At 44.8% G+C, this 17,036-nt stretch overlaps 1 protein-coding gene across 1 annotated transcript in view; it reads right to left on the bottom strand.

Moving 5' to 3' along the window:
* ADARB2 (adenosine deaminase RNA specific B2 (inactive)) overlaps positions 1 to 17,036 on the bottom strand; it is a 592,089-nt gene that overhangs the window by 215,374 nt on the left and 359,679 nt on the right. Inside the window, exon 2 of the mRNA XM_016962550.4 lies at positions 6,065 to 6,151. Within this exon, the coding sequence (XP_016818039.2) occupies positions 6,065 to 6,151 (87 nt within the window). The remainder of the gene's footprint in view (positions 1 to 6,064; positions 6,152 to 17,036) is intronic.

A 17,036-nucleotide genomic window follows, 5' to 3' on the forward strand; every position in this document is an offset into this window, starting at 1 on the left:
TCCTGATGTAGACTCTGCACACCTTTCCTAATGAAACCACGTGGACTCCGCACACCCTTCCTAGTGAAACCACGTGGGCTCCGCGCACCTTTCCTAGTGAAACCACGTGGACTCCACACACCCTTCCTAGTGAAACCACGTGGACTCCGCGCACCCTTCCTAGTGAGACCACGTGGACTCCGTGCACCCTTCCTAGTGAGACCACGTGGACTCCGCGCACCCTTCCTAGTGAGACCACGCGGACTCCGCGCACCTTTCCAAGTGACACCACGTGGACTCCGCGCACCCTTCCTAGTGAGACCACGTGGGCTCCGCGCACCTTTCCTAGTGAGACCACGTTGACTCCGCGCACCCTTCCTAGTGAGACCACGTGGACTCCGCGCACCCTTCCTAAGAGACCACGTGGACTCCGCGCACCCTTCCTAGTGAGACCACGTGGGCTCCGCGCACCCTTCCTAGTGACACCGCGTGGGCTCCGCGCGCCCTTCCTAGTGAGACCGCGTGGGCTCCGCGCGCCCTTCCTAGTGAGACCGCGTGGGCTCCGCGCGCCCTTCCTAGTGAGACCGCGTGGGCTCCGCGCGCCCTTCCTAGTGAGACCGCGTGGGCTCCGCGCGCCCTTCCTAGTGAGACCGCGTGGGCTCCGCGCGCCCTTCCTAGTGAGACCGCGTGGGCTCCGCGCGCCCTTCCTAGTGAGACCGCGTGGGCTCCGCGCGCCCTTCCTAGTGAGACCGCGTGGGCTCCGCGCGCCCTTCCTAGTGAGACCGCGTGGGCTCCGCGCGCCCTTCCTAGTGAGACCGCGTGGGCTCCGCGCGCCCTTCCTAGTGAGACCGCGTGGGCTCCGCGCGCCCTTCCTAGTGAGACCGCGTGGGCTCCGCGCGCCCTTCCTAGTGAGACCGCGTGGGCTCCGCGCACCTTTCCTAGTGAAACCCGCTTCCAGTGAGACTCCGTGGGTGGCATCCTGGCCGTCCACCCCCTGGCATGTCCTCCTGCCTCTGCACCCCAGCCAAGCACCTCATTCTGGAGACCTCTTAGAATGAGGCATCTGTGAACTGTGGCTTCTCTGAGGTCTTTGTGGGCGGCACCAGGTTTTCAGAGAGCTGCACTTATCCTTCCACTGTAGAAATTAGAGAAAAGCAGGCAAATAATTTGGAACTATTGATAAATACCACAAGCCAGGGTCATAGGACGATCATGAGCAATTTGAAAACTCAGGGAGGCATCTGCATGGGAAAATGCAAAATGAAATGATTTCCATCCACTTCTCCCACGGGTACCCTCCAGAGCCTCATACGCACATGACCTTGTTTGATACAGTGTCCAGAATGTGGTGCTAAGTGTAAAGTTTTAACGCATTAAAGGATAGCATTTGGGGGAGAAAGGCCAACGTTTTATATTGTCATGACTGTGGTGAAACTTTTGCTTTCCAAGCGGAAGCTGTTCTGGTTGTGCAAAGCCGGACGGCCTAGGCTGCTGTCGTTCAAAGGTGGAGAGCAGGTGCGGGTGGGGCCAGGCCGGGTGGGTCTGCCCGCCCTCTGTCCGCCGTATGCAGCGCTGCGCCTGCTCCAGAGCTCAGGCATCCTCTCCTCTGGCTCCCGCCGTCCGTCCTCTGCTGGGCCGTTTGCACGCCCGGCCTCCCCTGTGCGGTATCATTGGGACCGCATGCATCACTAATAATGACGCTGCGTGTCTGCGGGTCAGACGGGCTCCCTGGAGTTGGCCAGGCAGCGCGCCACGCTACATTGGAAGAGATAATGTTGCTCCTGGTGAAGGTTATTCTGCGGCCGAGCAGCCCTTTCCCTCCATGAAGCCCCACTTAGGGAGGGGAAGGCAGGTGCCTGGGTTCTCCAGGGCAAGGCAGAGGGTCTGGAAGCGACAGGAGGCAGGCTGGGGCCGGGGGTGGGAGGCAGTGGCTCCTGGCATTTGTGGAGTGGACACTGGCAGGCTGGGCAGCTGCAGAAGGGCCTCCTTCAAAGACTCGTCACGCAGGACCCCATGGGGCTGGGCCTGTGGTGCATGGGACTCAGGAAGGAGCAGGTGCGGCTGTCAGGGGACCTCTTTTCAGTACAACTCCAGGGCCCAGGGCTGCCTTTGTGCCGGGCAGCCTTGGGCTCAGCTGGTCCTCGCAGAACTGGGTCGGATCCCAACCTCTGGGCAGTGGTCGGCAGAGAGGTGACAGTGGCCAGATGGCAGGGACTCATGGCTGCTCAGTGTTGGAAGAGAAAACTCCTCAGAATTAACTGCCCCGGGGCAGACACGCCTTACAAACGTGGAGTTGTTCGGTCCACTCAGCCCAGACCAGCCTGTGGGTGATGGGCTTCCAGATGCGGCTCCCAGGCCCACTTCCCGCAGGTATAGGCATGGTGTGTGCCCTGCGAGCCTGTTCCCTGCTCCGCACCCTTAGATGAGGGGCACTCAGCCCCAGACAAAAGCCATGACCTTGTGAGGTTATGGGCATCCAGCATCCACAGGGAAGCACATGGGATTCCCCAAAGGTGGAACACACGCCAAGTGGGATGAGAACTGTCCTCGTGTCGGAGCCCCCAGACACATAGACTCACAGGGGGTGAAACACGGGAGACCGGAGGAGGCAGGGCAAGGTCATGTGTGCTCCTACCACCCACCCTCACTCCTGACATATGTGCGTGCACACATGTGCACAGATTCACACAGCACACATGCACACGTGCACACACATGCACACACGCACACAGACTCACCACACACATGCACACATACACGTGCACACACTGCACACATGCACACGACACACATGCATGTGAACTCCCACACCACACACGCTCACATACCACACTCGCCACACATGCACACACGTGCACAGACTCACACACCACACACATGCACACACGCACACATGTGCACACATGCACACATACGCACATGACACATATGCACGTGAACTCACACACGTGCATGTACCACACACACCACACATGCCACATGCATGAACACACATCACGACACACACACACACACGCACATCTTTTTCTACCTTCCCGTGCATCTGGATTACAAATGGATAAGGCCGCAATGGCAATGCCACAGGGATCTGTGAAGGGAGGGCTGATTCATTTGCCGGTTTGTCTTTGAACAATCTATGAAAATAAAGTAAATAAACAGCATCTACTCAAAGGGGAGCAACTAGTTCATTGGTTGAAAATGAGACTCCTCAAGCATTTCAAGAGCATTTTAACTACCATAAATAACTTAAAGTTATTGTTACCTCTAAGTTTCTACCCATTAGCATGGAGGCTCTGAGAGTTACATAATGTTCACAGCCCAAGGCAGCTTGGCTGCCAGGACAGAGCCTGAAAGGCTTCCAGAAAGTCCAGAAAGTCTTGGCCTCATCAGGCCCTCTCCTCTCCTCACTGCCCAGTGTGGGAGTTCTTACGGGAGGGCAGGGGGAAGGAGAAGCTCCTACGTGGGGTGGGGAACGTCCCTCTCTCAGGAATCTCATGGGCAGAGCAGTAACTTTCCCATGCAGTCAGGTGGTTTATTTCTCCAGGTCTTGGCCTCTATTTGCTACAGAAAGGCGGCTGCTGCACCTCTGTAAGTTTGAAACCATTCGCTCCGCACCCCAAATGTCCTCTGGCCCTTGCTGAAGCTTCATTTCTTTTTCTCCTGAGGGAGACCAGCTCCAGCCGGGATGCCAGCAGCTCCAGGTGTGGAGGAGGAGGAAACAGTGAACTTCCCCTTCCCACGTGTTTCCAGGTCCACACGTCAGGCTCAGCTCTGGCGGGGCAGGGGGGTGGGTGGGGGGGTTGTGTGCTCCTGGGGTGTGTGTGTGCGCATGTGCTTGTGTGCTCCTGGGGTGTGTGTGTTTGTGTGCACCCCTGGGGTGTGTGTGTGCGGTGCATCCCTGGGGCGTGTGCATTTGTGTGTGCTCCTGGGGTGTGTGTGCGCTCCTGGGGTGTGTGTGTTTGTGTGCACCCCTGGGGTGTGTGTGTGCGGTGCGTCCCTGGGGGGGGTGTGTGTGTGCTCCTGGGGTGTGTGTGTGCGCCTCTGGGGTGTGTGCATTTGTATGTGCTCCTGGGGTGTGTGCGTTTGTGTGCGCCCCTGGGGTGTGTTTGTGTGTGCTCCTGGGGTGTGTGTGTTTGTGTGCACCCCTGGGGTGTGTTTGTGTGTGCCCCTGGGGTGTGTTTGTGTGTGCCCCTGGGGTGTGTGTATGTGCGTGTGTGCTCCTGGGGTGTGTGTGCACACATGCACGTGCCTGGTGTGTGCTCCTGGGGTGTGTGTATTTGTGCTTCTGGGGTGTGTGTGCACATGTGCATGTGCGCTCCTGGGGTGTGTGTGCGCTCCTGGGGTGTGTGTGTTTGTGTGCGCCCCTGGGGTATGTGTGTGTGGTGCACCCCGGGGTGTGTTTGTGTGTGCTCCTGGGGTGTGTGTGTGCACCCCTGGGGTGTGTTTGTGTGTGCCCCTGGGGTGTGTTTGTGTGTGCCCCTGGGGTGTGTTTTTGTGCGTGTGTGCTCCTGGGGTGTGTGTTTGTGTGTGCTCCTGGGGTGTGTGTGCACACATGCACATGCCTGGTGTGTGCTTTTTACTTTCTCTATCCCAGATTTCAGAAGTAGTGATCAATAAAGGGACTCATCTGGAAATTTTCCAGTTTGGGTCACCAGAGAACAGAAGCAACCTGTGTCAAAGCTTGGCTTGAGTCTCAAGCTGTGCTGGGGAGGGAGCACAGAGTCTGGGCCCAGCCCTCTCTAGTGCCGGCACACCCTCCTCCTAACCCCCTCCTTCCATGTCTAGGAGAGAAGGGGTCCAAAAGAGGGCATTGACCTTCGCTCTGGTCCTGACACTCAAAGGCTGTGATGCTACTTTTGCAGAACAACCTCCATTTCCAGTATAGTTAATTATTATGCTGTCTGGGAAGGGCTGTGTTTCCCACGCTGATGGCAAAGTACACGGCTCCCCTTGCAGACCCCTCCCACTGCCTCTTGTTGGTCTGACCAGCAATCCCAGGGTCACCTCGCCTCCTCCCCATCCCATGACAACAGGCGTGCGCTGACCTCTTCCTGGTTGAAAAAGGAGCCATTTGCCAGGTGGTGTTAAAATTTGAGGAGCTGTTCACATGGTGTGGAATGTCTTGTCTTCTTTGTTAAATGCCTGACAATTTGCTGTGAACCAGAGGCCAGCTCCTGCAGCCACACACTCCTGGATCCTCACCCCTGCAGTCTGCTCCCGAGACGCCACTCAGATCCCTTTCCTAAACCAGCCTGGTGCCATCGCGAGGACACTGCTTGGCCCCTTTCCAGTTTCATGTGCCAGAAATATTTGCATGGTGGGGGGGGCGGGGCTCCTACCCAGCCCTTTCCTTGTTAAATACTTGTACAAACCGCGCTCTAAGACACCGTGACCATTTTTCTTTCTGGTCTGATGGAAAAACAAAGGAAGGAGAGGAGAGAATAGTCCAAGAAAACTGGTTAATTTCTTGGAATAATTTCTCAGTCCCAGAGACATTACTGACACTTTCCTGCCCTTTAGGTAAGGAAGGGATGCCAGGTGAGGATGGGACTGCAGGTGCGGGTAAGGTTCCAGGTGAGGATGAGATTCCAGGTTAGGATGGAACTGCAGGTGAGGATGGGACTGAAGATGAGAATGGGACCACAGGTGAGGATGAGACTGCAGGTGTGGGTAAGATTCCAGGTGCGGGTGGGACCACAGGTGAGGATGACACTGAAAGTGAGGATGGGACCACAGGTGAGGATGAGACTGCAGGCAAGGGTGGGACTGCAGGTTACAGTAGGACTCCAGGTAAGGATAGGACCTCAGATGAAGACAGGATTGTAGGTGGAGATAGGATTCTGGGTGAGGACAGGACCTCAAATAAGAAAAGGATTCCAGCTGAGGACAGAATTGCAGGTGTGGGTGGGGTTGCATGGAAGATGGGGATTCTGTGGAGGAATGAGAGCAGATACTGTCTCTCCAGGTAAGACCAAACAGACCCTGCCAGATGACCCCAGGTATCTCAGGTTTTGGGGACTGCAGGGGACCCCTGCACAAAGGATACAGGGGCCTTTGTGTACTTCGGGGAAGGGAAGTTGCTTACTGAGGGTGTCGTCATCCTCCGTGTTTGTGATGCCAGGACTCAGGTGCTTGAAAGGAGCGAGGAAGGTTGACAATATGCTTACTTTATCTGGAAAGAAAAGAACAGGAAATGCACTTTTGACATGGAGTTTCAGAAAAACTCAATGCTTTTATAAGTTCTTATTACTGAAGGTTGGACAAGGGAGGTGGAGAGGTCACTTTGGTTTCAGCCATTTCATTCTGGTTCAGTCTTTTATTGAATATCTGACAGCATTTTATCAAATTCCTCTCTCCACTGAATTTAAAACTCTACGATTTCCTTCTTTCTCCTTCTCTTATTTTGGCATCCCCCTTCATCTTGCCCATGTCCCTTAAAACTTTAAGCAGCTATCTCCAGGGCGACAACCTTGCATCTGCTTACAAAATCCTGGGTAGGGCAGAGCCTTCTGTCGAGATCATTTCACAGAGATGGGCTAAAACAAGTAAAACAATCTCACAATTAAAAGAGAATGGTGCCAATAAAGCCAAGACTATCTTTCCCTATTAGTGCAGAATTTGCTTTCTGGGCTTGACATGCATTAAAAATAAAGGACCTGTCACTTAGCGGGTGTTTGGCAGAAGTAGAGGAGGGGAGGAGGGAGCTAGCGGTGTGGGGCAGAGCATGCACCGTCCTCCCGGAAACGGCCAAGCGTCCTCAACGCGGTGGCTGGAATTCCAGGGACTGCCTCTGCCTGAAGCCTGTGGCCAGGTGAGCAAAGGCCAAGCAGGTCCTGCCTCCTGGGTCCCTACCACAGTGAGTGCAGCACAGCTGTGGAAATAGATCCAACCAGGAGATGCCGCTCTTCACCAATAAAGTATGCTTTTTTACTCCCACGGTCTCAGCAATTTATTTCATCAATAGCGAGATTAAGGAAGGGTGGGTTTGAGGTATGATTGAGAGAAATAAAAATGACTAATAAAGGGATCTGAAAGAAAAGCTCCTTAATTTGGAGATTTCCACCACCTAAATGAAGCCACCGCACTCGGGAGTATTGGTTCACACGCAGAACTCACTGCACTGCCGAGGAGACGCCAACAGAGACACAGCACAGGGAGCCCCTGGCTCCCAGACATCCTCCAGCCCGCACGGTTCACATGTGCCATTATGAACCTGGACCACACTGATTAAGACGCCCCAGGTGGAAATGTCAGCGTTGCTCATCCAACACGGTGCAGAGCGCGACAGAAGCATGTCCTAGCATCCCTGCTAAGTTCCAGGGCACTGGCTGTGGTATTGGCTACTTTGCTAAGCGGGATTCTTCCCTCTGTTTTGGAAGCTGTGGATATCCGCGGACGGGATTTCCCAGGAGGTCACTGAGTTTACATCACCCTGTAACAAGGACAGCTGTCCACAGGTGCCCCACCGTGGCACTGTATACCTCCTTCAGTGTGATTTCTCAAGAAAACATGAACTGCTGGTTTCATCTGCCCTTGGCCTTCAGGCGTCCAGACTCAGCCTGAAACTGGCTCTTTTTCTTTTGAGGCTGAGCCTGTTTTCTCCTTAGCCAAGATTTCCAGAGTCCAGGAGAGTTCCCATTGAAATTCATTCGGGAGCCCGTTAACAGCTGTTGTTTCCAGTAGGGACGGGCAACAGAGAGAACAATAAATAACTCAAATATAAAATGCCTGTACCTTCTTTGTTCTACCAAACAAGAATAAACCAGGGAAGGGTTTGCTCTCCTAAACCCTCGCAGCCCAAGCTAATTTACTACCAGAGAATGAAATATCTTGCTTGAGTTATAATTTCATTAAGGGAGTCCAATAATGTTACACTAAGAGTGTGAAGCTCAAATGATTCAGTCTGGAGGATCTCAAGATGAAATTACATTTTTAATAAAGTAGGGCTACCAGCCAAACACTCACAAAAATGCACTAAACTATTTCAGACTTTACTTTAGCAAAATTGTAAGATATTTAAGGATTGTTTTAGATCCATCAAAGTTGTTACTTTCTGATGTTGTTAGATTTATCAAATAAAAATTCAGGACATCCAGTTAAAATTGAGTTTTAGATAAACAATAGATAATTTTTTCATATATAGTCATTTCTAATATTGTGTGGGACACACACATATATATTTGTGCATATACACACACACACACACACACATATACTTAAAAACCTTATTCATGGTTTGTCTGAAATTCAGTGGAAGGCAAAGGACTTCAATAGACATTTCTCCAAGGAAGAGGTACTAATGTTAATAAGCACATGGAAATGTAATCAACATCACTAATCATTAGGGAAGTGCAAATTCAAACCACAATGAAATACCTCCTCACACCCATTAGGATGTTTATTAGAAAAACAAAGCAAAGCCAGAAGATAATGTGTTGGTGAGGACATGGGGAAATGAGAGCCCTCCGGGAATGTAAAATGGGGGAACCGGCAGTTCTGCCTGCTGGCGGGTCAATGCCCAAATAATGGAAACTCAAGGAGAGATCTGCATCCTCATATCCTCGGCAGCATCGTGCACCAGAGCCCAGAGGTGGAAGCAACTCAAGTGTCCTTCAGTGGATGAGTGGATAAGTGAAATGCGGTACAGCCAAGCAACAGATTAGGCAGCCTTTTAAAAAAGGGAAATCCTGCCATTTGCAACCAGTGTGCATGAAACTGGAGGACTTCATCCTAAGTGAAATGTCAGGCATAGAAAGACAAATACTAGTGCATGATCTCACTCACACGTGGAATCTAAAAAAGTTGAATTCACCGAAGCAGAGAGCAGCATGGTGGCTGCCAGGGTCCGTGGGGTGAGGGGAGAAAGGAGAGAGTGAGGAGGTGTTTGTCTAGGGTACAAACTTCCAGTGATAGGATGAATGAGTTTTGGAGTCTTAATGTGCAGCGTGGGGACTCTGGCTAATAACATGTATTGCCCACTTGAAATGGGATAAAAGAGTGGATTTTAAGCATCCTCATCCCCCACAATGGTAACTATGGCTGGTGACAGATGTGTTAATTAATTTTTGGTGATCGTTACCCAATGTATATATCAATTCATCGCATTGTACACCTTGAATATATTCAACTTTTGTCAAATAAACATTTTAAAATTAAAATTAATACGTAAAAACAATGGCAAAACAAAATCAAATGTAACTGGGCATCTTGTATTTTCTCTGACACTCCTAGTTATGCCTAACCAACTTCTCTTTCCACGAGTGCAGTGGACTTTAGATTTCATGGGACAGCTTGAGCAACCAAACTAAAGCAAAGGAAACAGAAAGCCAGCAGAATTGCTAACACTTATTTATTGCTAACAAGTACACCTGAAATTCCAACTATGATCTGCAATCACTGTGAAGGCACATAAGCTCTGGGAGAGAAGCAATTATTTCCAAGAAAGGGCAGGCCGCATCTTTACAGTGTTCTTAGAAAAGAGGTGAAGAATTACATTTTTAATATAGAAAAAGTACAACAGAAGTTCTTTGGCATCAGGGCCTCTCTTTGTGGTTTCCTAGGAACTCATTGTCCATTTGAGATCTGATGTATATTCTATTAGTTCAATACGAGTGGAACTCTGATATTCAGCTAATTCGATTTTTTGCATGTTTCTCATTGTCATCTTTTGGAAATCTGGTTTTACTCAAGCTTCTGATGAAAAAAGGATGCCATACTTATTTTTTTTTTGCCTCAATTGTGGACCTTTGGGGTGTGCCAGGAGAAGCTGCATCACAGGGCTCCCCACGCTACCGCCGCCTCCCCACCCTCTGGGTAACGCCTAGAAGAGGGGGCTGGGCTGGCCGGGTGTTACTCTAGAAACGTCAGGGGTCGGCTGGGCACTCCCCGCTCCTCAGCTGCTCACATCCTGGGTTCTTGAGCTCGGGCTCCCATCATCGAATATGGACCAGCTGGAAACTGACCTGGGGGATGCAGTGGCCCGGGGCCGGCCCTGGTCTAAGAGTCAAGAGTCACTTTCGGGAAAGGTCTGATGGCTGTTTTTAATGTATGACTTGAAAGTTCCAGGACACTTGCTTTATAAACCTTGTTACTCACTGTGGAATAAATGGCATTTACCTGAAGCAATTTTATGTATTTTAGGGGGCATCTGGGTGCGCATCTGGAGGGCACAGAAGCCCTTGCCTGGAACCACGTGCAGCCGTGAAGTGCAGTTGGCGTCTGCAACACAGGTTCTGAGGTTATTGCCGGTTTTTCATATTACGACCGTTTGGGAGAATTACTACACTGTCAGGGCTGAGGGAAAGAGATACTCACTGGAATAATTTTTAGGTATTTTCAGATTTCCTAATCATCTTGTTTAGAAACAAAATGTCCTGAGTTAATAGTTTACTTATTGTTTCTTCTTAACATCTTGGGGTGAGGATTTTCCTTGAGTATGATTAAAAAAAAAAGTGATGGCTTATTTTCCCTGAAAGGCACATGTGGATATGCCAGCAGTTTTTCATGCAATATCAGGAATTCATGAGTCCCCTGAATTCATCGCCTTCCCCAGAATGCTTGATATGAATTATCAGGCTTTAAGAACATGTGGTTGAAGTATTAGGTGTTAGTGTACTTTGAAAATCAAAATAACTGCACATACTGAGGATACCTGGTTACTTGGTTATTAGTCACACTGCATAGTCACTGGGACACGTCTTAGCTTTCTTGATGTATTTATTCTGCAAAGAATCTGAGACGTTGAGAAGTTAGCGGATGTGCCCAGGACTATCTATAAGGTCCTCAGCACGTCCCAGGCTTCCAGCCTGCAGTTGCCTTCCACACTGAGCAAAGGCTACTTAAGGAGATCCTCATTTTCCTATCTTTTTCTGCCCTAGTAAAGTTTATCCTTGTAGTGGCTGCTGAATTTTCTGGATTTTTCTTCCTTGCCTTGCCTTTGTTAAATTTTATTGAACCTTCTATGTTTCATTTGTCCTATCTTTAAGATCAGAACAGCATCTTTGTTTCTCGGGCCACAAAAGGAAGAATAGTGCAATAAATAGTTTTTAATTCAAGTATGAAAAGCATTTAAATTTAGGGTCTGGTTAATATTTTGTAGAAAAATCAGATGGATTCTCCTCTCTGCAGAAGTAATCACATACGATGTATTCATAAACAAGTTACTGGGGTTGGCTGAAAGCCCCAGGGATAGACGGTGCAGAGGAACATTCCCTCATTGTGAAGAAGGAGAGCCAGTTCTCTACGCTTCCCGGTCCAAGGACCATGACTCAACACCATTAGCAGAGTGGGGCACAGTGAGTTTTCAGTTCTGTCTTACCAAATTCTTTCTGATCTATTGAAACCAAAAAGGGAAATGGTAAGTGCATTATAGCCTCCTCCAAAGTGAGTCTGGAGAAGACAGGAGTGTGTGAAGTGATCTTGAGCCCACATCACAGTCCTAGAAAGGGCAGGAAGGAAGGCTTTGCTGGCCGTGAATGGACAAGCCTCTGGCCAGGATGAGGGAGTTGCAGCTCACCAGCTGTCTCATTGTAAACAACAGCAAAACTGGACAAAGTCTATGAAACAACCGTTTTCAGAGTTTGGATGCCAGGCAGTGCGTGACCATTGTTCCTGAGAAAAGGAAAGCATGAGACTGCACCCCACAGCTCCACAACTTCCCACCTGGAAGCTCTTTTCAGCAGTAGAAAAGTGGACCTGGAGAAGAACACAGCAGCACTGATAAGTTGAGAAGGCAAAAACCAAAGTTTGCGCTGCTGAGACAACTAGAATTTGAGGGCAGAAGGAAGCTGCTTCAGAGATCTGGTGGGGCCACTGCTGGAATTGGTTGAGACTCAGCCCCACATGAGAAGGAGAGACTCAGATTTCACAGAGAGCAGCGGCTGGGGACCTGCGAGCTGAATGAAAATTCAAATGATGGCACAATGCTGAAAGTCTGGCATTCTGATCAGGCGGAATCATAGATCACTGAAGAGCTAGGATTCAGCCGGGATTGTAAAAAGGTCATGTTTTAGGACTAGGAATACTCTAGTCCTAGATTAAGAACTGCCGTGAACATGCGCTAACAAAGACTTAAAACAAGCTTTGAAATCATCTAGTTGATCATTTCAACTAGAAACTGGTCAGTAATAAACTACCCTTGGTCAGTAATAATCTACCTGCTAGAAGAAAACTCAAGGAACACCGTGAAATCCATATTCTGAACAACATGGTATCCACAAAGCCCAGCAAATAATGATAGAGTAATAGTAATGACATTGCTAGAAGTGAGAAGCAGCAGGAGAATATGACCAATCATCAGAAAAAAATATAGTCGAAGTAAAAAGATCTAATGATGCTGAAATTAGCAGATAAGGACATTAAATAGATGTTAGAAATATTTTTAAGAATTTAAAAATAAAGGGGATATGATAAGTAAATAGATGGGGAATCTTGGTAGAGAAATGGAAACTATATAAATAAAACAAAAATTCTCAAGCTCAAAAACATAACATTTGAAATGAAAAAATTTACTGGATGGGTTTCACATTGGATATGTCACTTTGCAAAACATATCAGTAAATTTGAAGGCAGATCAACAGAAACAATCAAAACTAAGCACAGGGAGAAATAGAAAAGGTGAAAAAAGTGACAGACTCAACGATCCGTTGGACAATATAAAGCAGTCTAACTTATGTATAATTGGAATTCAAGAAAAAAATGGAAAAACTGTTAAGGTAGAAAATATACTTTAAATAATAGTTTAAAAGTTTTCAATTCTTTTAGACACATCAAATCACAGATCCAAGTATCTCAATCAAACTTACATAGAATAAATCTGAAGAAGACTGTACCAATCAGCACAGCCAGATTCCTGAAAACAAAAGATAGGGAAAGTATTTTCAAAGTAGCCAGAGAAACAGGACATCTTACATACAGAGCAACTGCAATGAGAATGACAGAATACAAATCAAAAATTTGCTAAAAGACTATTAACTCTTTAAATACAAGATAATGACAGTGTACTGTAATGTTTATTGTATATTTAGAAAATATATAAAAAGAGCAGCACACACCTTGGGATGGGGTAAATATAATTATTCTGTTGCAAGTTTCTTCCTTTGATCATGAGGTAGTTGGCTATGATAAGTTAAACATGCATGCTTTAATCTTGAGATCAGTCACTAAAAATAGTACAAAGAGGTATAGCTAAAAAGTCAACAGAGAAGATAGAATACTAAAAAAGATTGATTTGTTGAAAAAGGCAAAGAAAGAGAAACAAAAAAATTGAATAAACAGAAAAAAATTAGCAATATGGTACACTTAAATCTAAATATATCAGTAATTACATTAAATGTAAATGGACTGAGTACTCCAATTAAAATGCAGAGATATTCAAATTGTATTTAAAAAACAAAAGTTATATTTTTGATTACTACAAAAACCTACTTCAAGTATAAAAATATAGATAGGTTAAAAGTCAAATGACTGAAAAAGATACATCATGTAAATGCTTATTTTAAGAAAGATGGAATGGCTATGTTAACAATAGACACAGTAGTTTTCTTTTTTTTTTTTTTTTTTCTTGAAATCAAAGTAATTTTAAGCAGTTTATTAAGTGTTCCAACTCTGTGTCCTCAAATATAAAATGAGAACAATCATATATATATTTTTTAGGATTATAGATTTGTTGGAAGGAGAGGCTCTATTTATAATTCATTTTTTTTTTTTTTTATTATACTTTAAGTTTTAGGGTACATGTGCACAATGTGCAGGTTAGTTACATATGTATACATGTGCCATGTTGGTGCGCTGCACCCACTAACTCGTCATCTAGCATTATGTATATCTCCCAATGCTATCCCTCCCCCCTCCCCCCTCCCCACCACAGTCCCCAGAGTATGATATTCCCCTTCCTGTGGACAATAGACACAGTAGTTTTCAAAATATGAAATATTGCCAGGGATTAAGAAAGATATATCACAATGTTCAAGTCATCAAGATAATATAATACTTGTTGGTGTTTATGCACTCAACAGAGTTTTAAACAACATGAATAAAAAACTAGCAAAATGAAGGAGGGTAGAAACATACATAATGCTAGTTTGAGATTTTAACATTCCTCCCCTAGTTACTGATAGAACAAGTAGTGAGAAAAAGGTTGTATAGAACAAAAAATTAGAAGAACTCTAACAGCTAACTTAACCTAAGTTACATTTATAGAACACTGTATAGAGTATTTGCTGAGATGGACTGTACACTACAAAATAAAAAAGGTCTCAATAAATTTTATAGGTTTGAGATCATAAAAGTATATTTTCTGGCCACAATATAGTTATGTTAAATATATGTAACAAAAAGATATATGGAAAATCTGTATATACTCAGAAATTAAGTATCACCATTGTAAGTGACCCAAGAGTTAAAAGAGAAATCACAGGAAAATTAAAGCCTCTTTATTCTCAGTGATAATGAAAGTATAACATAACACAATTTGTGAAACATAGTTAAAGCAATGCTGAGAGACATATTTTAGCTCTAAATTTATGCTTATATTAGAAACAAAGAAATGTCCAACATTATCTAAGCTTCCACTATCAGAAGCTAAAAAAAGAGAGTACATCAAACCAAAGTTGTTAGAGGAAGAAACTACTAAAATTAATAGTAGGAGTCAAAATAGGAAGTGGAAAAAAATAGGGAAAAAACCCTAATGAAGCAAAAAAATTGGCTCCTTGAATAGGTTTGATAAATCTCAAGTTAGATTAATCATGAAAAAGGAGAAAAAACTTCCATGTTTTCTAATTAGAAATAAATGAGGGGATCTTACTATAGTTCCTGCAGTCATTAAATAAGAATATGGGAATAATGTAAACTATTGTATGCTAGTCAGTGAAAAACATATTTGCAATGGGAACATTCTTCGAAAGGCAAAAACTGTCAAAGTTCACTGATGGAGAAGCAGAAAACCAGAAGAGTGCAATATATATTAAGTAAATTTAATTCATAGTAAAAACAACCTCACATGTAAACTAGGCTCAGATAGCTCCCTCTGGTGAACTGCAAGAAATATTTAAAGAAGAAATTATACCAATTCTGTGCAAAATTTTCTAGAAAAATGGAAGGGGGTGGACTATCAAAATTATTTGATGAGGCCAATGTTAATCTAAAGCCAAAACCAATCAATGATGTTATAAGAAAAAAACCCTACAGACCCATGGTCCTCACAAGCAGATGAGTTTTTAACAAGATATTAGCAAATCAAGTTCATCCCTATATAAAAATGTTAATGTATCATGAACCAGTGTGGTTCATCCTGGAATGCAAGATTGGTTTACAGTTTGAAAATCAATCAATGTAATTCACAACCTTAACATAATAAAGGGGGAAAAATAATAGTATCTTAAAAGATGCAGAAAAAACATTTGAGAAAGACATGCCAAACCTCCACACTCATATTTACAAACTATTGCTAAAATAAGTTAAAGATAAATAAATAGAAAGATACACCATTTTCACAGAATTCAAGATTCAATATTGTTGTAATATCAATTGTCTCCTAATTTATCTATAGATACAAAACCCATTCTTCATGAAAATTCTCACCACACAAAGGACTAGAAGAAAATTTCCTCAAATTGATACAGGACATATCCAAAAGTTATAACTAGTATTATATTTAATGACGAAAGAGTGAATGATTTCCTTGTGGTACTGGGAACAAGGCAGGAATGTCTGCCTTCACCACTTCTATTCAACATTGGACAGAGGTCTTAGTTAGTGTCATAAGGCCAGAAAATAAAGGTCATAGAGATTGGAAAGGAAGTAGAACTGACTTTATCCTCATGGCATGATCATATATGTAGAAATTCCTAAGGAAAGATGAAAACAACTACCAGAAATAATAAGTGAATTCAGCAAGGTCACAGGACAGAACTCCAATACACAAAAGTCTACATGCTTCTATGTACCAGTAATGAAAAAGTGGAAAATTAAATTAATAAACAATACTGTTTGGACAAAAAGGTATAAAATACTTAGGTATAATCTGAAGAAAAAAAAAGACATGCCAAACCTCTACACTCACATTTACAAACAATTGCTAAAATAAGTTTAAAAAGACCTCAATAAATAGAAATGTATGCCATTTTCATAGAATCTAAGGTTCCATATTGTTACAATATCAACTGTCCCCTAATTTTTCTATAGATATGATTCGATCTCAATCAGTACCCTTGTTGAAATTGAAAGATAATTTTGAAGTTTATATGGAAATGCAAAAGACCCAGAATAGTCGAAACAATATTGATACTGCAGAACAAATATGATGTAGTAATGGCGTAAGGCTAGATAAATACCAGTGGAACAAAAGGGGAAGTCTAGGAATAGGATCAAGTCTGTATGATCAACTGATTTTCAACAAAGGTACCAAAGCAAGTTGACGAAGAAAGTCTTTTTAATAAATAGTTCTAAGAAACTAGACAACATATTGAAAAAAATGATTCTGAGCCCTACCTCACATCATATGTGAAAATGATCACAAGATGGATCACAGACCTAAATGAAAAAGCTAAAACTATAAATTTTTAAGGAGAAAATTGAGGAGATTACTTTCATGGTTTTCATTTAGGCAAGGATTTCTTAGCTAGGGGATAGAAAGCACTAACTACAAAAGAAAAAAAATGACAAATTAGTTTTCATCAAATTGGAAAAATTCAGCTTGTTGAAATACACTGTTGATTAAGCTAAAAGGAATGGATAGATTGGGATGATATATTTACAATCAAGATGACTGTTTTGTATCCAGAATATAAAAACTCTTGCAACTTAATAATAAAGGATAACAAATCTCCATTTATAAAAAGTGGGCAACATACTTGAACAGAAACTTCATTGTGGAAGACACTACAAAGACATACAAATAGCCAATAAGCACTTCCAAAAGACCAGCCTGGGCCACATGGTAAAACCCCATCTCTACAAAAAATACAACAATTAGCTGGGTGTGGTGGTGGGTACCTATAATCCCTGCTACTTGGGAGGCTAAGGTTCAAGAATCGATTGAACCGGGGAGGCAGAGGTTG

This window comes from Pan troglodytes, chromosome 8, assembly GCF_028858775.2.
Source record: "Pan troglodytes isolate AG18354 chromosome 8, NHGRI_mPanTro3-v2.0_pri, whole genome shotgun sequence".
Taxonomy (NCBI): Eukaryota; Metazoa; Chordata; class Mammalia; order Primates; family Hominidae; genus Pan; species Pan troglodytes.